Raw genomic sequence first — 26,076 nt, 5'->3', positions numbered from 1 at the left:
GGTAGGTGAGGTCTTCAGGAGATGTTGGTGGTAGGTGAGGTCTTCAAGAGACGTTGGCTGAGGGCTGAGGTCTTCAGGAGACGTTGGCTGAGGGCTGAGATCTTCAGGAGATGTTAGCTGGTAGGATCCTGCCTTGTATCTTGGGCCTTTCCTCGTGCACAGGGGCAGTGTGGGAACTTGGGAGCCTGGGGGAGCCTGGTGTTTGACGTAGGGAGCAGGATCGCCTGAGCAGGACCTTGGAAAATCCTGGCCTCTCCAAGCCTCATCTGTGACCTCCATTATTGGAATGCTTAGGTTTGGGGCAGATTCGAAGCTTTATGAAGATGGATGTGTAAAGGGTCTGCCATACATCCTCTCCTCCCAGGCCTGTGGCGTCCTGGTCGAGTGGGTTTTGTTACCTCACTTTAGGTGAGAAGCTGAGGCCCAGAGAGCTTGTGGAGTGGCTGGGATCACAGCTGACAGCTTCTGCTTCGGGGAGTCCCCAGCCACATGGGACGAGCCCCACGACCTGCTCCTGCAGGGACCTGCTCCTGCAGGGACCTGCGCCTGCGCCTGGGAAGCTGGGAAGCTGTGAGGCAAGCCCGAGCCTGGGGAGGAAGAACAAAGGCTGGGGGAGGAGGGGCAGAGAGGAGGAAAAGCAGGAGGAAAGGAGGGCAGGTGGCAGAGCTGGCAAGGGAGCTGTGCTGGGCACCAAAGCCGGGAACCAGCTGTCTGGTGGGAGGACAGGCAGGGCAGGCCACGGGGAAGGGCCTGAAGCCACGTTCTGCAACCCCTCTGACCCTGACTGGTGGTATGACTTGAGCAGGATGCCATGTGCTCTGGGCCTCAGTTGCCCCACCTGTCAAAGGGGAAAAGGATAATCAGATTGGGCTCGTGGTTCCCGAACTTTCTATCCTCAAAGAACCCCCACTCTTGCTCCTAGTGGACTCCAGGTTGGGGACTTTTGGACCGGTCAGTCTTTGAAGAAGTGATACCAAGAACTACACCCTCACGGTGCTTTTGGGGGGCCTGCAGCAGGGGGCCTGGGTCCCAGGTCCATGGATGTGAGCAGAGAGTCGGTTGGATCCTGGCACGGCGGCTCATACCCCTGTGTTTCTGGGGGACACTTCCCTTCCAGGGATGGAATTATGCTCAGCTCCCCTTGCGGGGGAAGGGGCGGTGAAGGGGGCCATGGGGAGGGGGTGGCTGTTTGGCTGGGGCAGCCCTAGGCTGCCAGGCCCAGACTATTTAGAACAATAGTCCTCCAAGAACCCCAACAAGCTGGGGCTCTCAGCTCACGGTCCAGGGGGCGAGCAGACATGGCCTGGGTCCCCAAGTCTTCAGCCCCACGCTGAACATCCCTAATTATAAGCTGCACTGTAACCTGGCCTCCCCCGACGAAGGTCACAGATGGTGGAGAAGACAGGGGGAACGCCTGAGTGGGGTGCAGGTGAGAAACTGAGGGAGAACCCTTGGAGACCGTGACCTTCTCGCCACATCCACGGTCGCTTGTCATTAACGGCTCTCTCCGCCGAAGCTGGCCGGCCGTGAGAGGCTTCTCTGTCCTCCCCTTGGTCCCAACGGCCACAGGACGCACACACCCTGCCGTCTACCCTTTAATGCACACGGGAGCGTGTGCTGGGGGCCTGCCCTTTGCCAAGGGCTCACGGTCTGGTGGAGGGAAGTGTGGTGTGAAACCAGTAAGAACAGGTGAGCGCGCAGCCCGAGCGAGGAGACACTCAGGTCAGGGACGGGGAGGTGACAGTACGGCGGAGATGAGAGGAATGGGGCCAGCCAGGCGGAGAAGTGGGGGGGACTCTAGGCAGAAGGAAGGTCATGGTAAAGGCCGAGAGGCGCAGCAGAGCAGTGAAGAGGCTGCCACCCCGATGGGTGTAAGCTCTGGGGGGACAGAGACTGTGTCTATTTTGTCACTCTTGTATCCAGTGCTAGATGGTGCGAGCCGTCTTGTAAGGGTACACAAGGTGCGGAACTGCACTGCTCTGCTTCCCTCTTTCCACCCTTTGTCCCTATTTAGGGTCTCCCACGCAGCCTTCAAGGCCCAACTCAGATATCGCCTCCTCCTTGAAGCCTTCCAGGATCCCCCCACCCCCAAGCGTGCTGTCTCCTCCCTGCTTCCTTTGTGCTGTATGTGAAAGGCTGTAAGAACTCTCAAAGCAGAAGGCATCTCCCCCTTTGCGTCTTTTTCTCTAGAAAGTGAGGCAGGGCCTGGGACCAGATTCTCTCTCTGAAGACCTGGAATTTCCACAGAGCAAAAGAAACAGTGGACAGTGTCAGGCTTGTAGGAACTGGCAGGGCAGAGAAAGGCATTGAGGTGAGGAGGAGCTCACAGACCTGGGTGGTTATCCCTGCCCTTAGTAGCAGAAAGACAGCAGAGAGCCTTTCCCATCTGCAAAATGGGGAGAGCAGGGCCTGCCCAGGGGGGCTGTTGGGGCATAAACAAGGTCCTGCCTAGGAAGGGCTCCAGTCGTGCTTGGTTGGCATTCACAGCACTTTTCCAGGGGTGGCATTGTTCCGCCTCCCTACCTCTGAAAGTTCCGAGGTGGCAGGACCTGGGTGAGGAAGGACCTGGGCTGTAGTGGCGGGTGGGGGGGAGCGGGGATACTCCTGTCCCCTAGCAGCTGCCCGGGGCCGTCAGGCAGCTTGTCTCGGGGTCTTGGTTTCCCCCTGCTCCCCATGGTTACACAGCCACAGGAGGATGAAGGTGGGGACAGTGCAGAGAGGAGGAGGAGCCTTCAGATTACCCAGTTGAGGCTCTCAGTACCTTGGGGACGGGGGTCTGCTTGCTCAGGCCCCTGCCCTGCAGAGCCCCCTCCCCACCCCCACCGCTGAGAATGTGAGGGACAGCTTGCAGGAAGATTATGGCCTAATCCCCTGCAGGTCACATCCAAGGCTTCAGAACAGGGTGTCCGGGCAGGGGAGGAGAGAAGGGACCCTGGGAGCACCCCCCCCCCGCCCCCCCGCAACCCTGCCTCAGCCCTGCGGCTCCGCACGAGGCTCTCCAGGAAGCAGAGAGGCTGCCTGGTGCTCGTCATGTGCCCCTGCGTTGGCTTCAGCCGTTTTCCTCTTATGACCCCGTGGGAGGCAGGGCCCCATTCCCATGAAGGAGGGGGCCCTTGGCAGCCTGACTCATCCCTCAGAAGCACAGCTACTTTCCTCACAGCCTTTCCCTCGGGCCCAGGAAGCAGGATCAAGGACTTTGGGAGGGATACTGACAGGAAGGCAGGGTCAGCTCGGGGTGAGGAGAGGACTCAGCAGCCCCCCTTTTTAGGGAGTGAGCTCACCGTGGCCAGAGATGTGCAAGCAGAGGCCCAAACTAGGGATGCTAAGGAGGGAATCCTCCCTTCTCCTGATTCCCATGCTGCCTGTGCCTCTGCCCATCTCAGATTTGCTATTTGCTCCCCTCTAAGCCTTTTCCTGACCCTCCCTCTGGGTCCAAGGCGGGAGATGTTCACCCACAAATGAACCAATAACTAGGGACATTTGTGTATAATGATGTTATACACAGTTTTTCTGGGGGGAAACCCGGCATGTGCCTAAAGATGATTAAAGCCAGCCTCTGGGGAGTTCCCAGCAAACAGCAGCGACCTCTGCCCCTCATGCTGGCTGGGCCCAGCTCTCCCTGGAGCCGGGTCAGCCTGATGCCCAGCAGTGGCCCAGACACAGCCTATGGCCTGCCCGCTCTGGGTGCGGATATGGAGTAAAGTGGGCCCCGCCTGTCCTGCCCTGTAGGGTGGTGACACGGCTCCGGATGGCAGGTGTCCCTCCCAGGACTCATGCTTGTCCTGGAGTTTGGGATCTGGAATTCCCTCCTGGGGAGGCAGCTGAAGATAGAGATTTGGCTTACATTCTGGAATCGGGCTGGAGGGGGGCAGGCCTGGGCTGGGGGCTGGCACCCTGCTTACCCGCTAGGGGCCAGCCTGTTATGGGCAGGCTAGAGTCCAGGCCTGTCTGAGCCTCAGCTTTCTTCTCTGTGAAATGAGCTAAGTGAGCCTGATTGTGGAGATGTTTTTCTTTGAAGGTTTTAAAGACACTTTATTTTTGGGCGCTTGGGTGGCTCAGTCGTTAAGCGTCTGCCTTCGGCTCAGGTCATGGTCCCAGGGTCCTGGGATCGAGCCCCGCATCAGGCTCCCCGCTCAGCGGGAAGCCTGCTTCTCCCTCTCCCACTCCCCCTGCTCGTGTTCCCTCTCTCACTGTCTGTCTCTCTCTCTCTCTGTTAAAAAATAAATAAAATCTTTAAAAAAAATAAAGATACTTTATTTTTATTAGAAAGGGGGGTGCGGCAGAGGGAGAAGGAGAAGGAGCATCTCAAGCAGGCTCCACACCCAGCTCAGAGTCTGACTCCGGGCTGGATGCCACGACTGTGAGATCATGACCTGAGCCGAAATCAAGAATTGGCCGCTTAACTGACTGAGCCCCCCAGGTGCCCTTCCTTAGAGGTTTTGGTGAGGACTAAGTGACATGATTTTTGCCCGGCACTCCCAGTTGATGCAGAGCTCCTGCAGAGGCTGTGGGGTTAGCTCGGGGTCTCCTGGGGGAGACAGACCCAGAAATGAGTGTGTGCAGGGTCGGGGTGGAGGAGAGTTTTGAACGGTGAGAAGGAGTTTGATCCTATTTGAAAGATGAAGAAGGTGGGGAAGGGCGTTCTGGGAGTGAGAACAGCAGGTGCAAACTTACCAGACAGCCTGCGGCCGGGCCCTCTGGGGTAGCTGAGCCAAGTGGGGGAGAGGGGGAGGGGAGGCCAGGGTGGGGTCCGGCTGTCCTGGGGTCTCCATTTCTGTGTCTCTGAATCCCAGTACCCCAAGACCCTGAAATCTGAGGTACCCCTGATTTGTTTTTCTGAGTTCGACCTAGCTCTGTTCTAACTGCCATCTGGAATCCATTTTTTTAAAATCCATTTTTAAAAAGACCCAGGATTGGATTATAAAGACAGCAAAAAAAACCCAGCCTTGGCCCATTTACATTGGTGCCTTTTTAAAAAAAATAAATAAATTTTTTTTATAGCATTTTCTTTAGTTCAAGGAAAAGGGGTGGTTTTTTTCCTGTGCCTTCCCGTGACCAGCGACCTCTCTGGGACCCCCCCTGAGGCCACCCTGTCCTGTTTCCAGGGCGCTGGTTCTGCCACCAGGGACCTGTGTCCCGTCCCTCCAGCACATCTGCTTGTCAGGAAGAGTTTGGCCACAACAGCATAGAATTTCATTCTGGTTTCATTCCGGGCCTCTGGTGGTGGCTCCATGCGCTCCCTGCTGCAGATCAGGCCTTAGCAAGTGTCCTGGAGGCCTCCTGACCTGATGCGGAGCCTGGCGCGGGGCTCAGAGAGACTTGGGTTTGAGTGTGCAGCCACCCCGACCAGCTGTGGCCCCAGGCAGATCCCCGGACACTGGCCTTGCCCAGTTAGGAGGACGCATTTCAGTCATCTAGCAGATCCTGAGGGAGCCCCCGCTCCCTCCCAGCGGGATGGGAGCTCTGGGGGACAGAAACCTGAGGCCCATCCCGGCTCTTGGGGGGCTCCCTCCCACTAGGGTGGAGGGACAACAGCTAAAGGGAGACGTTAACCCGGGGTTTGCAGGGTCCTTGAGGGAGTTTGGGAACCACAAGGGGCCAGTTGTCTATCCTTGGCAACGCTTCTCCGTGTGTAGACTCTCAGGCCCGGTCTAGGTGAGGCTCCCTGTCCTGGCCCAGCTCTGCAGCCTGCGGGGGATGTGGCATGCACACCTGTGTCCCCGGTGGGGACATGCACACACCCCCACCCCCTGCCGCCCCTGCCCTTTGCTCTTGCTCCCATCCCCCACGGCGGGCCTGTCAGCAGATGATGGTGTGGCTCTACCTGCCACACACATTCAGCGCCCAGCCCCGTCCCGCCACCACCACTGCCCACGCCAGCCCAGGGCACCGCTTAGCCCCCGGGGGGGTCTCCCAGCCTTCACCCCGGCCCTACACTCTTCTCTCCATCCGCCCAGGGGGGCTCTTTTCAGACCTAAGTCACATCAAGTCACCCACCTGCTCTTAGGCCTGAAGTGGCTCCAAACTCACCCCGCCCCTGGCGGCTTTGGGGGTCTGGCCTGGGTGGAGCTGGCTCCACCCCCACAGAACATAACCTGTGCAGGTAGCAGCCAGGTTCAGAGAGAAAATGGTGTGGGGAGGGCGGGGCGTGGGAAGGTGGGGAAGCACTGACTGGTGAGCCGTGGAGGGAGGTGAGGCCCAAGGGCCTTGACCACCGGCCCTGGAAGCTTGGATTGTGTCTGGAAGGCGGTGGGGAATGGCTTTAGGGCTTTTCCTGCTGCAGGGTGGGGATGGGGATCCACAGGTCTCGTCACCCCCCTGTGGCTTCTCACTGTGTCCCACTGTGGTCCATCTGGCCCTGCCCCCCGCACACTCTCCCTGCCTCCCTCCCTCCCCATCCCATGCACCTTTCCAGCCCCACTCGTTGGTCACCTCCTCCCACCTTCGGCCTCTGCCCTTTCTGTTCTGCCTGAAACACGCTTCCCCTCATCTTGGCCGGGGTGGCTGCTTCTTGTCTGCGCTCGAAGATCGCTGCTTCGGCTCCTTCGCTGGCCACTGCTGTGTCCCTCCCACCGCCGCCCCCGCCGGCGATGCTTCGATGCTTCTCATCCCATCCACTTGTTCAGCGTCAGTCTGGTGTTTGGGGACGCTGCCTCCAGGACACCTGCCGGTCCTCACGGGCATGACCTCATCCCTTCCTTGCGAGGCGCCGTTGCTTTACAGATGAGGGGACTGGGGTGCTGAGAAGGCAAGTCACTTGCCCAGGGTGACTTTGAGCGCCCCGTGTGCCGGAGCCGCGGGCTGGAGAGGAGAACCCGAGCGGGCACAGAGCCTCCTCTCTCTGCCTGCCCTTGGGCCCCGCCGGTCCTCGGAGGATGTTGTGACCTTGTTCCTTACCCTCCTGGGGACTCAGTGTCTCCAGCACCTGCCTCCCGGCCTCTCCAGGGACTCCCTGCTTCTCTCCCCCCAAGAGGACCCTGTCTGAATGGTTCCTCCTCTGCTTGTCCCCAAAGCCCCGACTTCTGCCTGCCTGTTTCCCCTCCCACCTCCTCTTGGCCTGCTTTTGGCTGGGGGGCGTCCACCCTTGTCCCCACCTCTGGTGGAGCCTGTCAGGAAGTGCTGCCCAAGAGGGCCTTGCGCGTGCTCTTCCTACTTCCCTGGGGCCTCTGGAGAAGGGAGTTAATCCTTGCTAAGCCCCTACAGTGCACTGCTCTGCTCAGGGTGCTTGCATGTAATTCACCCATTATCCCTGAAGGGAAGGTTAATTTTTGCAGAGGACCAATCTGAGGCTCAGAGAGGTTGTCATTTGCCTGAGGTCACACAGCATAAGCAGCAGGCCTGGGATTTGACTCCAGCAACCCTGTATGACTCCTCAGTGTCTGGAGCGCCCTCTAATCAAAAGGCTTTTCCATTCTGCTGGATTGGGGACCACGGGTGACATCCGGAGCTGGGCCTCAGATTCCTGACCTGGCAGGTTCCTGGTAGGAACCTTGGACTTCTCTTAGCGCATAGGTCCAAGGGGCTGCGTGAATGGCAGTCCTGGAGTTGTGCTGTGCACGGCTCTGGCAACCGGCCATCAGAGCCCGCCTTCGCCTCCCCGTGTCCAGCGTCTGCCTGGCTTGTCCAGACTGTGTCAGTAGCCTACGAGTCCCTTAGACAATTGCTGTGAAATCCGGACTTGCTGCCTCTCCGCTCCTGTGCCCCTGAGCACAGACTTGGCTCTCAGTCACACTACGGGCCCCTCAGGTGTCTGTCCCCTTCAGGGCCCACCTCCTGAGGCTGAGAGTCAACTTGGTCAGGTGGGTCAGGTGGGAAAGAGCTTACACTTGGGTTCAGGTTCAGCCTGTCCTGCTGACAACAGTGCCACCTGCTGTTTCTGAGGCTCAGTTTTCCTACACCGCCAATTGGGGGCAGTGCGAATTGCCCTCTGCGCTTCACGGGGTGATCATGAGGACGCAGAACGTGTGACACGGCTACCCCGAGAGCCAGCCTGCCCGCGCGGGGCTGGACCGCGGCTGTGTTTACATTCTCAAGTCTGGATTGGCAAATATGTGGCTCACGGGCCACCACGGCCCAGCTATGTGCTCGTGGCTGAACCAGGACACAGACCCACAGTCTCGTCGTTCTTTCTAACTGCAGAAAAACTCATGTAGAGCATGAGAAGCCATTTTAAAGCACACAGTTCTGTGACATTTATGTTGTGCAACGATTGCCTCTGTCTAGTTTCAAAACTTTTCATCACCCCATAAAAAAACAAAACAAAACCGTGTTCATTAAGTAGTCACTCCCCATCCCTCCCTCCTGCAGCCCTGGTCACCTCTGGTCTGCTGCTTGTCTGTTTTGCCTATTAAGGACACAGGACAGAAATGAAATCAGGTAACATTGACCTTCTGTGTTGGACTTCCTTCACCTCTCTTTCCACTTCTTTTAAGGTTCATCCAGATGTAGCACGTGTCAGAACTGTTTTGTTGTTTGTTTTAATGACTGAAAACTATTCCATTATGTGGAGATGCCCCAACCTGTTTCTCCATTCATCTATCGATGGACATTTGGGTTAGAATTTTTCTTAGCACACAGTGCCGTGAACCAGTGGTCTCCACACTTTTGGTCGTGCTATTCTTTAGGAAAAACTTTTGAATCAATCCTCCCATTAAATGTAGATGTATTTGTTTGATATACATTACTACTACACAGATCCAGTACATTACAGAACCCATGTAAAGTATGGACATCTTAGGGGCACCTGGGTGGCTCAGTCGGTTAAGCGTCTGCCTTCGGCTCAGGTCATGATCCCAGGGTCCTGGGATCGAGCCCCGCATTGCGCTCCCTGCTCAGTGGGGGCGCTGCTTCTCCCTCTCCCGCTCCCCCTGCTCACGTGTGCTGTGTCTCACTCACTCTCTCTCAAAAAATAAAATCTTTTTTTAAAAAAAGTATAGACATCTTAGGAAGATGAGATTAAAAAAATAATAATGCTTTTCATATGTTTTCCCACACCTGCCATGGGGTTACTGCCCATCCTGCATATTAGCTGAGGATGAAAATGTGCCTGAAATTATAGTTTCTTATTTTAGAAAAATTGGAAACCACAAAGAAGTGGAAAACAGACAATAAAAATACCCTCTGGCCCCTGCCTCATGCTCACTGAAGGCCACACCTGAGGCGCTGTCTGTTGAGTCTGGGCCTCTTCACCCTCACACAGTTTCAGGGGAGGTGAGAGGCAGGAGGAAAAAGCAAGAACTTTTTTTTTTTTTTAAAGATTTTATTTATTTGAGAGAGAAGGAAAGCATCCAAGCAGGGGGAGGGGTAGAGGGAAAGAGACAAGCAGACTCCCCATGAGCAGGGAGCCCAATGCAGGACTCAATCCCAGGACCTTGAGATCATGACCTGAGCCGAAGTCAGAAGCTTAACTGACTGACCCACCCAGGCGCCCCAAAGCATGAACTTTAGAGTCTATCCCCTGGACTCTAAAAACTTAACAGTTTTATGACTCTGGTAACATTAATCAATACTCGTACCTTAACTGTCTCATCTGCAAAATGCTGATGATAACTGATGTATTAGTTAGCTATTGCCGTATAACAAAATATCCCCAAATGAAGTGGCTTAAAACAACAAACATTTGTCATTTCCTAGTTTCTAATGTCAGGAATCTGCTTAGCCAGGTGCCTCTGCCTCAGGATCTCTCACGGGTTACAGTGTGGTGTCAGCCAGGGCTGTGGTCTTAATCTGAAGGCTGGGGGTGGACCCATTTTCAAGCTCACCTACATGGTGCTGGCCGACTCGATTCCTTACAGGCTGAGGGGCTCCGCTCCCTGTTGACTCTTGGCTGGAGGCCTCCCTCAGTTCCATGCCACGTGGGCCTCTCCACAGGGCGGCTCAAAACATGGCAGCTTCTTCCATTAGAGCGAGCAAGTAGGGAGTGGCAAGAGAGGGTAAACAAGGTGGAAGCCAAAGTCTTTGTAATCTCCTCGCAGAGATGTTATCTATCACTTTTTGTGATATTCTATTGGTTAGAAGTGAATCACAAGGCCCAGCCGCATTCAAGGGGAAGGAGGTTGTACAAGGCTGTGAATACCAGGAGGTGGGGTGGGGGGTGGAATCTCAGCCGGCTGCCTACCCAGCTGCAATAGACCTGTCACAGAGGGTTATTGGGTTAAATGAGGTACGTGCACTGTCCTTGGGGGAGTGCAGGTTGCCCTGTAACTGGCAGGATTGTGACTGGTGTTATTATTTTTTTTAATTACTGTATTTATTTGTGAGAGAGAATGAGCGATGGGAGGGGCAGAGGGAAGGAGCCCCATGCAGACTCCCTGCTGAGCGCAGAGCTGGCCACGGGGCTTGATCCCAGGACCCCGAGATCATGACCCGAGCTAAAACCAAGAGTCAGGTTTAGGGGCACCTGGGTGGCTCAGTCAGTTAAGCGTCTGTCTTCGGCCCATCTTCATGATTGGAGATGGGGCTGGGCATGTGCCAGCATCCAGAGGACTCAGCCTTGGCAGGTCCACCTCCCAGAAGGGCATGAGACCGACCACTCGTTCTGGGAGGCTAAGTCCACAATTCTAGAGGAATCTTGATGTCAGGGCCCAGGAGGACCTCTCAGGACCTGGCTGGTGGGATGGTAGTGCCAAATCTGTGGTCAGAGTGTCCTTAGAGCCTGAGGCTGAGGAAAGAAGTGATTGTCCCCTCCCGTGCTGTGTGACCCCAAGCAAGTTACCCTCCCTCTCTGGGCCGCCCCTCTGATACGCCTGCTTAACAGCAGCCTTGTGGCTGATTGGGGTGAAGAGGGCTGGCTGGGGTGGGGGCAGACAGCAGGCCGAGGGGAGTAGCCGCCCCTTCCCCAGACCTGGTGCTGGGTCGGGGCCGGCCTGGGTCTCATGCCCGGCCCGGCCCCTCCCCCTCCCCGACAGGTGTTCTCCATTGTGGTGTTCGGCTCCATCGTGAACGAGGGCTACCTCAACAGCAACTCGGGGGGCGAGAAGTTCTGCATCTACAACCGCAACCCCAGCGCCTGCAGCTATGGTGTGACCGTGGGTGTGCTTGCCTTCCTCACCTGCCTGCTCTACCTGGCCCTGGACGTGTACTTCCCCCAGATCAGCAGCGTGAAGGACCGCAAGAAAGCCGTCCTGTCCGACATTGGGGTCTCAGGTGAGTCCCCCGCCCCCGTGGGCACCCCCCAGCACGACAGAGACTGCAGAGGGCTGCCCCAGCCATGGGCCCACCACTCCTCACACACAGCTATGAGGCGGGCGAGGGGACAGCCTGGGGGTCACCTGGCTGGCAACAGGGAGTGGTGGGCCCAGGGCTGGGCCTGAGACGCTAGAAGAGCCCTCAGCTCCACAGCGGGGAGGGGACAGGGCTTCTGTGCCACCTCCCTTGGTGGAGCCTCGTGAGAAGTAAGGCTGGACTGACGGCATGGCACACAGTCCGGGCCCGGGGAGGGTCGGGGCCTGCCGTGACCTGCTGCCCCTGTCCTCCAGAAACAGTCTTTGGTGGAGGTAACCCGACCTCTCTCCCTACGAGTTCTGAGAGTCTGATCACTGGGTGCTTTGGTTGAGGGGCAGTGAGGCTTTGGCTGTGGTCTCAGGTCTCTGGCTGGGACCTCCCCCCATTACCGGGCCTGGGACTCTCAGGATGAGCCTGGCTGACTTGTAAGCAGTGAGGCCAGTCCCTTAGACTTGAAAGATAGAATGAAATTAGTAGTTCTCAAACTGTATTCCCCGGAGCCCCAGGGTTCCGCAGCAGTGCCTGTGGGAGACGTTGGTCTCTAGATACCACAGCCCTTTGGCACACACACGCTTTACTGGAGCAGCTCTGGTTCTCTCTGGGTAGACTCTGGGCACCCACAGAAGATCTCATTGCCGCGAGGCTCTCACTGCTAAACTCCCCAGGCCTCTGCTCAAGAGGCTCCTCCCTAACCTCTGGCTTTGTGAGGCCGCAGGCACATGAAAAGCCGGTGCTCAGACCCGCGCAGCTGAGCTGCCCCCCCTGCCCAGCCTCCTCATCCTCCTCTCTCTGCCCAGTTCTCAGGGAGGCTGCAGTGGGCCGGGGGGTCAGAGCAGTGCCCCTCCCAGACCGCTGCGGGGCGGTCAGCGGTCCCCAGGCAGGGATGCAGCTGGGAAATCTGCGAGGCTGAGGGGACAGAAATGCCCGCACAGGCTGACTGACTTTTCTCCGTCTCTCCCTCCTTCGCTCCCCTCACCGCCCCCGGCTGTCCTCCCCGGCTCTGCTCCGGGCCTTGCTGTCTGCACGGCGGCGGGCTCCTCCCTGTGGTCTGTCTCCCGCTCCGCGTCTGACCGACCTCCCTGCTCTGGTCTCACCTTCCTGTGCTCCCCTCTCTGCCCCGCTCCCCGCCCCCGGCCCTGCCCCTCCCTTTGGGGGTGGGGGAGCATGGGAGATGTGCTCCTGAACCTCTCCCTGTTCCTCCCCTCTCGCCCTCTCTCTCTCTCCCTCTCTCTCTCTCGCTCTCTCTCTCTCTCTCTCTCTCTCTCTCCCTCTCCCTCTCCCGTGTGGCCCCTTCCGCCTGGTCCCGGTGGACACCCCAGCCTTCTGGGCCTTCCTCTGGTTCGTGGGCTTCTGCTTCCTGGCCAACCAGTGGCAGGTGTCCAAGCCCAAGGACAACCCGATGAATGAAGGGACAGATGCGGCCCGGGCCGCCATCACCTTCTCCTTCTTCTCCATCTTCACGTGGGTGAGTATACCGCGGGCCCGGCGCGCACTCCCCTGCCCCAGCCAGGCTCCCAGGCTGCGGGTCGTGCAGCTTAGCCAGGGACTCTTGCTTCCTGGGGCCCGAGCGGCCCCCTGTGTCTCTCCTGGACGCTCACACAGGGCTTCTTCCTGAGGAAGGAGGCTGTTGCCGGTGCCGGTGAGGACAGTCCCGTAGTGGCAGGAGACCCTTGCTTTGGCCCAGAGCACCCTCCAGTGATCATGAACGCCCCTCCCAACCAGTCTGGTGTTTGGGTTGTGGGCGTTTGCCATGAGCTTTTATAAACACTAGCGGAGGCGGAGGCAGGAAGATAAGGCTTTGCAGTCCCGAGGCTGGGAAGGAGCCCAGGCCTAGGCGTCAGGAGACCTGGGTCACATCTTGGGGCTGCCTCTAATTGTCCGGGCCTCTGTCTTCCCGTCTGTAAAATCAGGCGATTGGATTTGGGGTGGGAGGGTGTCACAAACTCAGATGCCCACGGGGCGGGCAGCACCTGAGAAATTATGAGTGGGCTGGTGGCAGGTACATGCCCCCCCCGAAAGGGCACCCTCGGCCCCTGTTCCAGAGCAGGAATGGGGGTTCACACAGGCCAGGTCTTCCCGTTTTCCAGAGAAGCCAGAACTCTGAATTTCTGTGTGAAATCTGATCTTTATGTGTTAGCAATTTATTCAAGTTAAAAAAAAATACCATGTGGGTCAAAGAAAGCATGTCTCTGGGCCTGACTGGCCAGATGGCACCCCTTGGCAAGTTCTAGAGCTAGGCTGGGCCCTCTTTCCCACTGGTTCCAGGTCACCTTGATGTATTTCTTCTCCCCTCATCTTCCTCCTGCAGATGTCTGGGGTCACATGGGCTCCAGGCCCCCATCCCAAAGGTTCTCCCTCCCCTGCGTGCAGCCCCTTCCCCTCCAGGCCTCCCCGCAGTCCTGGGCCCAGCCTTTTGCAGGGAGCCCCTGGGGCTGGATACGGGCAGCCCCAGCCCCTCCTGCGAAGTGTGCTGCAGCCAGCCCTCCCTGTCCCTCTACCCTCCTGGGCTTGTCCTGGAGTGACTTCCTGCCCCTTGTGGGCCCCCCAAAATTCCCATTCTCTTTGGGCCCCCCCCCCCCCGCCCCCGCCAGTGCAATATTAGGAGCCAGAGTTTGGAGGAGAACAGTTGTGGTTCAGGCCGCAGCTCCCCAGCTGTGGTCACACCAGCCCTCCAGGTCCTCAAGGCTGGTCGGAAGAATCAGGCGACCCCAGGGCATCTCAGACCAGAGAAGGTGCCCCGTGTGTGTGTGGGGGGGACGTCCCAGCCCACCCAGCCCTACAGGGAGGTGTTTGGAACAGTGAGCCCCGAGATGGGGGTGGGGCTCACGGAAGAGGAGTGGGTGATTGGACGGCAGGACTTCCAGGGGCAGGTCCCAGAGCCTGATTGACAGGAGCCCGCTGGCCGACGGCTGGCTTGAATGCCTTTCCCAGCTCTTCCCCACTGGCCTCACCCCCGCTCTCTCCTGGCAGAGCCTGACCGCAGCCCTGGCCGTGCGGAGATTCAAGGACCTTACCTTCCAGGAGGAATACAGCACACTGTTTTCCACCTCGGCACAGCCGTAGGCCTGCCCGGCTTCCAGAGGCAGGGGCGCCCCGTGTCATGGCCAGTGGCAAGGTTGTGGGGGCAGCCTGCTGCCAGGAGTGGCCAGGATACCAGGGCCCGCGGGGCAGGAGAAGGCCGGCTGCGAGGCCAGTTCAGACCCGCCACTTGATCACTTGTTGCTTCCTTTATGTTTCGTTTGTCCATTCATTCAGTAAACATTTATTGAGCTGTTTTGTGCCTAGTGATGAATCAGACGGGGGGCCTGGCCCCAGGAGCCCACAGGCTGGGGAGGGGAGGACAAACAAATCGCAGTTTCCCCTAACCAGACTGCCAGTGGCTCTGAGATGGGGGGAGGTGGCTCATACACGGGCTGCCAGGATGCTGTGGACACTGGGGGAGCCTGTCCCTCGCTGCAGCATGAAGGCTGACCTTACAGGCTGCTGAGGGGGACAGGCCGAGCTCGTCAGAGGACGCCTTGCCTGGCTCTGCTCTTATATGCTGTGTGACCCTGGGCAAACCCCTGCGCCTCTCTGAGCCTCCGTCCACTACCCAGTGGATCAACCTCGCAGGGCTGTTGTGTGGATGAAGCAAAGGCCGGCGCAGGGCCCTGGCACAGAGATGCTCAATAAATGTAGGTTCTTTTGTTCTTTCATGCATTCATTCATTCATTCTCTGCCAGGAGTCAGAGATACCTCCATAATCCCTACTTTGGGGACAGTTCTCATGGGGTGAATCCTTGTTCTTCCAAAAGACTCTGGCCTCCAGTTCTGTACAGCCTCCAGCTCCCCAGGCAGGAACCACCTATCCCTCCACCCTCTGTAGGAACTGAGGGGGTATTAAAGCAAACAGGCCCCCAGAGCAAAGCACAGAGTAAGCTTCCTAACACGAGAGGCATACAAGTGTAGACGGCTGCAGATAGTGTACCCGCTCTGAAGAAGCAGGGCCAGGCTCACCAGCACGGTCCGTCTCACCCTCCCCCTGCACCTCCACTCCCACCCCCACACTGCCCAGGCTCTTGTGTTGTGGCCTTGAACTGGCTGACCAAGGGAGGCCTGATTTCCTCAGCTCAACCCTGGTACACCTGGTACACCTTTCTCAGGCCCCTGCACTGCTTTAAACAGGCACCATTCAGGAAGGGCTGCCCCTCAGAGCATTTACCAGTGACACAAATCGAAAGTCAGTGCCTAGTCGCTGGGCTTCTGGAACTCTCTAGAATAAAATGCCAAGCACACTTCACCCCCTGCCTGTCACCAGATGGCCTTTTGGGGTTCCTCATTGGTTTATTGCCTTGTCAGGGGGCTGATGAAAGGGAAAGAGATGGGGAGGGCCCTGGCCTGGGAAGAGGCAGGACCTCTGTGTTCAGATCTGGCTTCTGGCACTGACTCTGCCATGAGGTTTCCCTTAACTAAGCCTCAGTCCTTCCAGCCCAAAAGCGGGTATGTAGAGTATGATTAGCATCTTTCCATCACAGGCGGACCAGCTGCTGGAAAGATCTTTGGAGGCGGCTTTCAATGTAAACCTAAAAACTATTTTTTTTAAAGATTTTATTTATTTATTTGATAGAGGGAGCGAGAGAGCACAAGCAGGGGGAACAGTAGAGGGAGAGGGAGAAGCAGGTTCCCCGCCAAGCAGGGAGCCCGATGCGGGGCTCGATCCCAGGACCCTGGGATCACAGCCTGAGCCGAAGGCAGACGCTTAACCATCTGAGCCACCCAGGCGCCCCTAAAAACTATTTTTTAAAATTTATTCCCTCACTTGGTGTGGTCAGTGTCATTGTCCTTAATAACAGTGTGATAGTTTTTACTGAAAAAGAATTTCCCACCTACATACATATGCTGTAGACAAGTCTTTCCCAACTAGGTCCTGTGGGGAAAGGGCTTTGTTGGTCAGATAAGGTTGGCACATGCCACTTGTCATAGTTTTCCCCTTGGGGATCCCAGCATACATCCGTCATGGCTCTGACAAGTCCTGTGGCCTTGAGACTTATTTTACTCTGTTCCCAAACTTGTTTGACCGAATGTTTTAGTTAGAATCAGGTTCAGCCGCAAGTGAAACTGTAAATTGCAGTGGTTTAAATGCAGCCCAGTGCCGGACTGACCTAGTGGCTCCAAGGCCTCTCATGACCCGGGCCTCTTCCATCCCTCCAGTTTGGCTCATGGACCTCGCGGTCCCGTGTGGCAATTAGAGCTCTAGCTACCACATCTGCATTCCTCGAGTCAGGTCAGAGGGTGGAACAAAGGACCTGGGGTGACGTGCTGGCCAGAACTTCGTCACATGCTTACACCTAGCTGCAAGGGAGACAGGATGGCTTTTAGGAGATACCAGCAGTTCCCTATCCCACCGAGAACCCTTTTTCCCCATTCCACCTAACACCCCTGAGACCACAGTTTGAGAAGGATGTCGTGGCCTTTGGGCCATTTTAACACTCCACCGCGGAGGATGCTTGGGGACCCATCATGACCTTTGGGGTTGGGGCACATGGGATAGGTGACTTCTGAAGGTCTTTCTGGCTGGATGGACAGTGTGGCTCTGGATCTGTTGAGGGCTGGCCGCCAGGACAGACCCCCCCCCTCAGGCAAGCTTGGTTTCATCTTCGGGTCTTTGAGGATATTTAACCCCTACTGCCTGTGTCCTGTGAACTAATTGCCACTAACCCGCTGTTCTTGTCTGTCTCTCTCCTCTAACCGTCCCCCCACCCCGTCCTTGCCCCCCCCCCGGGCGCCCGTCCCCAGGCGGGCCAGGCCGTGCTGGCCTTCCAGCGGTACCAGATTGGCGCCGACTCGGCTCTCTTCTCCCAGGACTACATGGACCCCAGCCAGGACTCCAGCATGCCTTATGCCCCCTACGTGGAGCCCAGCACCGGGCCAGACCCTGCCGGCCTGGGCGGTACCTACCAGCAGCCGGCCAACGCCTTTGACACCGAGCCCCAGGGCTACCAGTCTCAGGGCTACTGAGCTGCAGTGACCACCTGCCCCTCGCCTGTCCCCTGCCCCAGCCCCAGCTGCGCCCCCCCCCGCCCACTCCCAGACCCCTGCTCCCTCCCAGGCTGCCCTGCCCAGCGCCTCAGCAGCCTCTGGGTTGTTCCCCTGAGGTCCAGGGCAGCTCAGGGTGGGATGGGGCGGTAGGGTGTTGGGTGGGGGGTGCATCTCCACATGTGTGCAAGTCTGTCCAGCAGGGGCTGGGGGCGTTTGCATTCGTGCATTGTGTCACTGAGCATTCATGGGGTGCCTACTGCGTGTCAGGTATGTGCTTGACACCGGTGGTGAGAGACCAGGGGTCCCGGGAAGGGCGAAGAGGAGGGACGGAGGAGCCCCATTGGTCCCGGAGGTAGGAATCGGTGTGAAAGATAGACCTGGATGATGCTGGGAAGGTTTGGCTCCAGGGTGGGTGGCAACACCTGCAGGACATCAGGGGCCGTCACCCAGCCCTCCTACGAGCATGGGGGCTGTCTCCATTTTACGTTGAGGACACTGAGGCCTGGAGCGGTCAAGGTCCCTTGTCCAGGGTCACTCAGGCAGCCAGTGATAGAGTTGGGGCTAAGCCCCGGCCACCTGACCGGAGAGCCGCTGCTGTCCCCTGTCCTCCCTGCCTTCCCCATCCCTGAGCCTGGGGCTCCACCGCTCCGTGCTCCCGTCACTCTGGGAGGCCTTGGGGACCTCAGCCCATGATATAACCCTGATTCTGCTGCAAGCCAGGGGCCTGTTCTGCCTCCAGGCCCCTCTCCCCACATCCCCACCGGCCCCTCCCCCAGCCGCCAGTCAGGGTGGGAGGGCCAAGGGGGCTCGCCTCACTCGCTTGTTTCCCCATGTACTGCTCCGTGCTGTGCGTGCCCCACCGGGAGCCCCAACACCCTCTTTGTGGCCTCCCAAAGGACCGACCATTGTCCCTGCCCAGGGCTGGGTGGACGAGGAGGCCCAGAACGGGGAGCGACCGGCCCAAGGTCACAGTGAATAAGTGGCAGAGCTGGGCTTGCTTCCTGGGTTTCTTGGCCCCAGCCACCCAGCAGGTGCCCCGATTCCCTGCCCTGCCCTTGTGACCTCCCAGGAAACAGAACTGATCTGGGACACTGTGTCATCTTTCCCTCAGCCGGGGTTAGCCAGGGTCTCAGGGGCTGGAACGGCCAAGGGCATGGAGAGTCCTTCCACTGGCCTTCCAGAAGGCCTGATGAGAGGACAGTCTCTGTGGGAGTCAGAGTAGAGAGGGTGGGGGCTCTGGAGCCAGGAAGGCCAGCCTTCAAGCTGCTGCCATGGGACACACTGCTCCCAAAGTGAACGCTGAGAGCCCCTGGTGCGCGGTGGGCTGGGGGAGGCTGTAGCAGGTGTCTCCAAAGGCACAAGAAGGGTTGAGGCAGGGAGGGACTCTTGCACAGGTGGACTCTTCACTGAACCTTAAAGGACGGGGAGGTCTTGAAGGAGAGAGAGAGGTGTGGGGAGACATGGGTCCCTGTGTCCACTGACCAGTGACCCGGGGAGCAGGGCCAGGGGATCGTGGCTTGGCACAGTGCTGGATGTTCCCACCACCAGCACCCCATGCCTCCATGAGAACCCTCAGAGGCAGGTGATACTCACTTGCCTTTGGACTCAGCAGCTATCCTTGCAGAAGGCATGCAAGTTGGCCGTCCAGAGATGAGCACCAAGCCAACCTCTGTACTCAGGGTCCACCAGAGGGCAGAGTGCTATCCGAGCGCTTGCCAAGGGATGCGGCGCCCCTAGGAGGGGCCAGGAGGATGCGCAGCAGTTAGCACGGTGGTGAGGGAAGGAGAAGGAATTTCCTAGGCTGAGAAGTAGCTTGTTGTCCCCACTTAACAGAAGGGGAAGCTGAGGCTCAGAGAGTGTAAACGAGTTAGCAGTGGAGCATGGATCTGAACTTAAGCCTGTTCAAGTCCTCATAAGGGGCAGCAGAGACAGGAGAGAATCCCAGACAGCTGAGCAACAACTGGTCTTTGTGGACTTCAGTTTTCCACATCTGGGGAAGGGGCTCTGTCTCTGGTACCGCCCCCCCCAGTAGCCCAAGTGGGCATGGGATGGGGTTGTGGCATCTACCAGGCCAAGCAGCAGAGCCTGTACCAGACCAGGTTTGCAAAGCAGGTAAGGGTGTGGGTGGTTGTGGGTGCGCTTCTGGCAAAGTGAAGCTCTGTGCCCATGCGGGAGGCTGAGAGAGGTCCTTCCCCGCTCCCACTCCCCACCAAACACCTCCCCTGCCGATGGACACCGGGAGACCCCAGGGTGCTGCCCATCCAATGCTTCTCCCTGGGCACCGCCCAGCTGCTTGTGATACCGAGCTGGAGGGCAGGCTACCACTGAAGCTTCACCGATCCCCTGGGTGTTTCTTACAGACTCTCCCTGCCACCCCAGACCAGGAAAGTTTACAGGACCCCTGCCAGGAGGGAGGGGCGCAGAATCTTCTCACTTTGCATTGCTCACTCGGCCTGGGGTACAGCCCAGACATGATCCCACCATCAGGCTGGGTGTTGGCAGGGCCCGCCAATGGTGGAGGTGAGAAACGGGCAGAGGGCGGGATTCGGCTGGGACCCAGGGCTCCTAACTACCCCTCCGGGGCGGTTCGTAGGGATTCCCTGCTGCTTCCCACTGGCTGAGGACAGTGCCCTGGAGTCCCCAAGCTTAGAGCCAGTGGTGTCCTCTTTTTTCCCTCCCTGCTCCCTCCCTCTGCCTCTCCCTTGCTTCCAACCCTTTCTTTGGAGAAGGCTGCCCCCTGCCTCCTGACCTTGCTGAGTTTGGGCTCCCTCCTTCCACCAAGCACAGGAGAGGGCCCAGGAAAACTGGGTGCCACCCAAGTTGAGAGCTGCAAGGACCCTTCGAGATGGTAGAGTCGGCCGGGAAGACAGTCATTTGTCCAAAGTTACGCACAGAGTCAGAGGTTGAGGACCTAGGTCTCCTGCTTCTGAGTTAACCCTCATCCTGCACAGTCATGGGCTATCTGCCTGGGTCTGGCTTCTGGTACCTGGGGGTGTGACAATTGAGGGACTAATTCCCCGGGGACTGGCATCCGCTCCCCTACTCCAACCTCCCCTGTGATTTTTGATCTTCAAAGACTCTTGGGGGTCCCAGGCTTCCCCCATGTAAACAAGAGCCCCCACTTGTTAACCCCTTGAGGGCCCCCCAACCTTGGCCCAAGACCCCTTTGATTCTCTAAGGAGGAGGAAGGGGGGAGCACCCCTCCCAAGAGTTTGTGGGAGGATGTGCTGGTCCAGCCATCTCCCAGCGCAGCCCTTTGATGTGACACTCCCCCATCCCCTGGTGCCCACAGCCCTTGTCTGGGTGTCCCGGTCCCCCCGCAGCATAACTGCCTGTGTATAGTATAAATATATATATTTTCTATATATAAGATGTATAATATAAGGCTCCACAAATATATCTCTGTGTGTGTGCGTGTGTGCAGTGAATGGCGGTCCCCATCCTGGGCCCCCACTCTGGACTCCCCCACCACCCGGTTAAGTCTCGAGTGAATCCAGTGGCCCCGTGGCACCCTCCGTTACAACATCTGTCCATTTGTGGTGAACCAAGTGAAGGTGGTGACTTCTGGTGACATAGTAATAAAGTGAAGACAAACCCACCAGCTGACTATGGCGTGTCACAATCTTTTTGTTCTTCCTGAGTGTGGCTTGGGATCACCCATTCCCTCTCTCCCCTGACCTGGCTCATGCTTTATTTGTTCTTACTGTTCAATACAAGTAAGATCATTACAGTTGAAACCAGTGCCCCCCCCAGCTTTACATGTGCGATTGCAGGCACACATGCGCGCGCGCGCACACACACACACACACACACACACACACACCGTCAATGTTCCCTATCTCCAGAGGCACCCAAGCCTCCATCCAGATCTACACATATGTTTGCAGGTCACTATTTAAAGTTAATGGCCCTGAGCGGGCACAATATTTATCTAGACACTGAGCCGGGCGCTAGGAGTCCACACTGAGCAAGGTAGACAGCCCTTGTCCCCGCAGACGTAGTCTTCCAGCAGGAGGCATGGATGTGAAACCAACATGCAAACAAAAATGTAAGTTGTGACAAGTGCTGGGAGAACGTCAGAAGATGCCGTTTAGACCTGGGCTCAGATACAGAGCCCTCCGAGCTGGTGACCCTTCGCCGGAACTCACTCCGATGAGCAGGTGTTCAGTGGCAAGGGGGTGGGCTGCCGAGGGACCTGAAGAGAGGAACTGAAACGCGGAGGTCCCTGGCCCGGCAAGAGCTTGGGAGCGGCAGAAGGCAGGAGAGGCGGACACACGGGGGAGAGGAGGAGGAGGAGGGACAGGCCACAGGGTACTCAGGGGTCCCACCGCGGAGGGCCTCCAGTCTTCCGTAGGAGGTCTGGTTCCCGCTGAGCGGTGTGGAACCCACTGACGGGCGGGTGACCATCGTGTGTTTGAAAAAGACCACTCCTGTGGTCGGATGACAGCCAAGAGGTTGCTGCCCGTCGTTCAGACTGGAAGGTCACCACGGACATGGGGAGAATAGAGGAAATCTAGATAGATCTGGGGAAAGAGCAGATCAGTAAGAGATGGCTGAGGGGGGTGTAAGAACCACTCTCCCGCAAAAGCCCGAGCTCAGCTGATCCGGGTCTCCGGCCTCTGTATCGGCCTGTCGGTCACAGTGCTGGCCACGCCCACACCATGGCCGTCCACAAGTCCCGCCTTAGTCCCACCGCGGGGTCTCTGACTGGACAGAGGTGAGCACCTGATCTACGGGATGCCCCTTCATAGGCTGATGGGTCTCAGGGCCTAGGTGCCACGCGGCACTAAAGAGCACCACCCTCCCTCCATGACTAAGCCAATCAGACTGCTTCCCTCCACGATGGGGCGGGAGGATTGGTCAATCAGGAGTGGGAGGAGGCTGGAGGAGACCCCGGAAGAGGCACAGTTCCGAGAGAAAGTGCGGAGCGAGTTTCAGTGCTCCTGGGTTCATCCTCCCTCCTCTTGCTTTCAGGAGGCCTGAGAGCTGCAACTGTTTGCAATCACAAGAGCTTGACTGCCCCGGGAAGGCTGCCTCACCTGTAACAACCCTTCCCTGCCAGGCATCAAGAAGACTAATGGAATTGTGAACCAACCAGACAGCTGAGCGCATGTGCAGAGTCACTGTTAACGAGACTTATAACATCATTATTATTATTACCTAATAGTCACGCCGCCCTCCCTTTGCATTTTCTGTTTTTGTCATTATTATTCACCTATTTCCTCCACTCTGGAGTTACCAAAATACTCGTCACATACCTTACCTGCCAAAGGACTTCAAAACTTAAAATCTGAATCGAAAGGACTCGGATCCACCGGGGGGGGGGGGGGGGGGGGGGTTTGGGGAGGGCAGACTACTCAGAAGAATGAGCCTTGTCTGGAGAAGATGGCTCCCAGTTTGGGATGAGGAGGACATCACAGTGGTCATCTCTGCTTCAAAAATAACCAGTCCTCCATGCTGTGATGTGGGTTTGAAAACGTGATAACACGATGGCCATTCCTTGGACTTGACAGAAATCAGTAAAAGCCTGAAAGGGCTTTAACAGAGTCAGAATAATTTGGGAAAATATGAAAATCCTCTCAAAGAAATACTAGTTTTCAAAATCAGAGCCCCTACATAATTTGGGGGGCCTCTTATTAAAAAACCAATAAAAAGGAGCACGGGGGTGGCTCAGTTGGTTAAGCATCCAACTCTTTATCTCAATTCAGATCTTGATCTCAGGGTCTTTAGTTCAAGTCCGAGTTGGACTCCATGCTGGGTGTGGAGCCTACTTACACAGACACACACAGCAGTTTAAAAAAAAAAAAAAAGTGCAGTTAAAGGTACTAAAATAAAAATTTTTTCCTTTCAAAATATTTGATTACTTATAAAATGAAATAGGGGTTACACGAGTGACATCATAAACTTAAAATTGCAAAAAAATTGTTATAATCAGTACGTTTAGAGTTGATTAATCTTGTGGAACAATTTGTCAAAATATTTAAGTCTTCAAAAAATCAACTTCACATATGCCTGAATTTAATTTTTATATGTGAGTTTATACAGTGACATTTTAATATTTCTTCTAACATTTTCTGTATCTTGTGAAGTTGTACAAAAACTAAAAGTGATACTTACCTGGCAGGGGAGATACTAAGTGATCGCCAAAGTGGTTTTTGCAGGGTGAGGCTCTTACATTGCATTTAGGAAATGTGAGAAACTCAACTGTGTAATTTCTTTTTTTTTTTTAAAGATTTTATTTATTTATTTGACAGATAGAGACCCAGTGAGAGAGGGAACACAAGCAGGGGAGTAGGAGAGGGAGAAGCAGGCTTCCCACTGAGCGGGGAAGCCCGATGTGGGACTTGATCCCAGGACCCTGGGATCATGACCTGAGCTGAAGGCAGATGCTTAACGACTGAGCCACCCAGGCGCCCTCAACTGTGTAATTTCTAATAGTAGGGGCCTGCATTCATGTTCTCCTCTGGGGGGAAAAAAAACTGAAAGCGACTTCATAATTTGTCTATAATTTTAATAAACTGTTTATGCACCTGTTTGCCATATCCTTGATTACAAGAAAAATTAATTTTAAAGTTGTCTTTCTCACTAATAATGAAACTTCACATGAAAATACAATTATTTTCTATAAAATGTGAGTTTTAAATTTGAGTTCTAGTCCTAAGCCTCTGAATATTTGCTTTGCAATGTTGCGGTGGTTTCAAAACCAAGGATTCTAAACTCTGAAGAATTGGCAACTCCCTGATATGCTTTATTGCAACATCCATGTGTATGCTTTGGTTTTGTAATAATTTACTGACAGTTTACTGCCCAAGTGCTGGCAGTTCCTGTCCCAGCCTTAGGCTGTAGAGTTTCTGTTTGTGTGAATCTACTGGATGGGCTCTTCCATGGGGGAGTACCCTCTCTCACCCTGGCTTTGGTGGACTGCAGCCATATTCTGCTGCTGCCAATCTGGGCACAGATCCCAGACTGCCCAGCCGTGTGGGTGCACACTGGGTGGCCAGGCCAACTGCTCAGCACCCATACTGCCCACCACCCGCCATACTTGCTGGCCAGGGCCAGCTCCCTACCACCTGGTGTATCTTCACACCATACTTCACTGTCCCATTGGACTTGCTTTATGAAACACAGGTTCAAGGAGAAAATTATTATGAATTTCAAGGTGGCGAGAGCAGAGCGTTAAGCGAAGAACTGGGTCCATTTTGAGCTGGGAGGCCTCTATAACTGCATAGGTCACAGACCTATGAGTTGAGCCTTGCCCAGAATACTGATTCCAGCCCCCTCTCCACTGCTCCTTCATTCTATTCTGTTTGTTTTTTTAAGATTTTATTTATTTATTTGAGAGAGAGCACATGAATGGGGTTGGGGGGGGAGAAGCAGGCTCCCCACTGAACAGGGAGCCCGACGTGGGACTCGATTCCAGAATCCTGGGATCAAGACCTCAGCCAAAGGCGGACTCTTAACCAACTGAGCCACTCAGGTGCCCCTCCTTCCTTCTATTCTGAATTGGTTTTTTCTCCTTTTAGTCTCCTTGTCAATTAGATAGCAACACTTAATTGTGCGCCTGTCATATTGGCTATAATTATAATAAATTTGATCACCCAGTTCTAGTTCCTGACACAGAGTTGCTAAAATCCTTGGAATTTCTGAATGATAGGGTTAAGGGATTCACCTTTTGTTGTTTATAACAAGCCCCTTACAGTCACACCTGCAAGCATGTTAATGAGGTAACTTTTGGAAAACCCTTAAGGGGGGGTTGCCAGGGAAACCAGCCCTGGGTTGAAGGGTTGGAAATTTCAGCCCCACCCCCTGACCTTTGGGTAGAGAAGAGGGGCTGGAGATTGAGTTCAATCACCAATAGCCAATGATTGGATCAAGCATGCCTCCATGATGGAGCCTCCAGAAAGATCCTAACCAAAGGGATTCTGAGAGCTTCTAGATTGGTGAACACATCAAGGTGCTGGGAGGGTGATGCACCCAGTGCATGGAAGCTCTGCACCCACCCTCGCCCCCACGTACTTTGCTCTATTCATCTCTTTCATCTGGCTATTCCTGAGTTGTATCCTTTTATAATAAATAGGTAATAGAAAGCAAAGCATTTTCCTGAGTTCTGTGAGCCATCCTAGCAAATTATTGACTTATTCAGGAGGGAGTCATGGGAACCCCTGATTTATATATCCAGCATATCAGAAGTAGAGGAGGCTGGGACCTTCCATTAATATCTAAAGTGAAGGCAGTTTTGGGACTGAGCCCTTAAGTTGTGGGATCTGACACTAACTCTAGGTAGAGAATGTCAGAACTGAACTGAATGAACTACAGGACACCCAGCTGGTGTCAGAGTGGGTCAATGTGAGAAAAAACCCACATGTTTGGTGTCAGGAGTGTTGGTGCTAGTGGTAGTAGAGAAGAAAAAGTGTGTGTGTGTGTGTGTGTGTGTTTTGTGTGTGTGTGTGTGTGTGTGTGTGTGTTAGGGCCAGAGCTATGCTACGCGCTTTGTTAGCATATGTATTTCACTTCTTTCAATGCCTGTGTTAGAGACAAGCTGAGCCCGTTCTACAGGTGAGGAGCTGGGCCAGAGAAGTGACACAGCCAGGGTTTCACTGGGCAGAGCCTGAAGAACCATAGTTCTACCACCTTTGAAATCCATGCTCTTGGGGCGCCTGGGTGGCTCAGTCAGTTAAGCATCCGACTCGACTTCGGCACAGGTCATGATCTCAGGGTAGTGGGATTGAGCCCTACATCAGGCTCTGTGCTTAGTGGGGGGAGGGGGGTCTGCTTGAGATTCTCTCTCTCTCTTTCTCGCTCCCTCTCCCTGTGCCTCCCTCCCACCCCTGCTCA

General features: G+C 55.9%; 1 protein-coding gene across 3 annotated transcripts in view; it reads left to right on the top strand.

The window, feature by feature from the left end:
* The window catches only part of SYNGR1 (synaptogyrin 1), a 26,029-nt gene extending 5,195 nt beyond the window's left edge, over positions 1–20,834 (top strand). Inside the window, exons 2-4 of one of the 3 annotated variants that reach the window (XM_025881596.2) lie at positions 10,908–11,145; positions 12,543–12,688; positions 16,999–20,834. In XM_025881596.2, the coding sequence (XP_025737381.1) occupies positions 10,908–11,145; positions 12,543–12,688; positions 16,999–17,220 (606 nt within the window). In that variant the 3' untranslated portion in view covers positions 17,221–20,834. Of the gene's footprint in view, positions 1–10,907; positions 11,146–12,542; positions 12,689–14,154; positions 14,499–16,998 lie in introns of those variants that run through there. The other 2 variants (XM_073882751.1, XM_025881594.2) reach the window with 2 other exon arrangements.
* The last annotated feature ends 5,242 nt before the right edge of the window (positions 20,835–26,076 follow it).

The sequence above is a fragment of the Callorhinus ursinus genome, unplaced genomic scaffold (assembly GCF_003265705.2).
Source record: "Callorhinus ursinus isolate GAN/ISIS: 27379988/994484 unplaced genomic scaffold, GSC_fseal_2.0 scaffold48, whole genome shotgun sequence".
NCBI lineage: Eukaryota > Metazoa > Chordata > Mammalia > Carnivora > Otariidae > Callorhinus > Callorhinus ursinus.
This window is presented reverse-complemented; position numbering and strand designations above follow the sequence as displayed.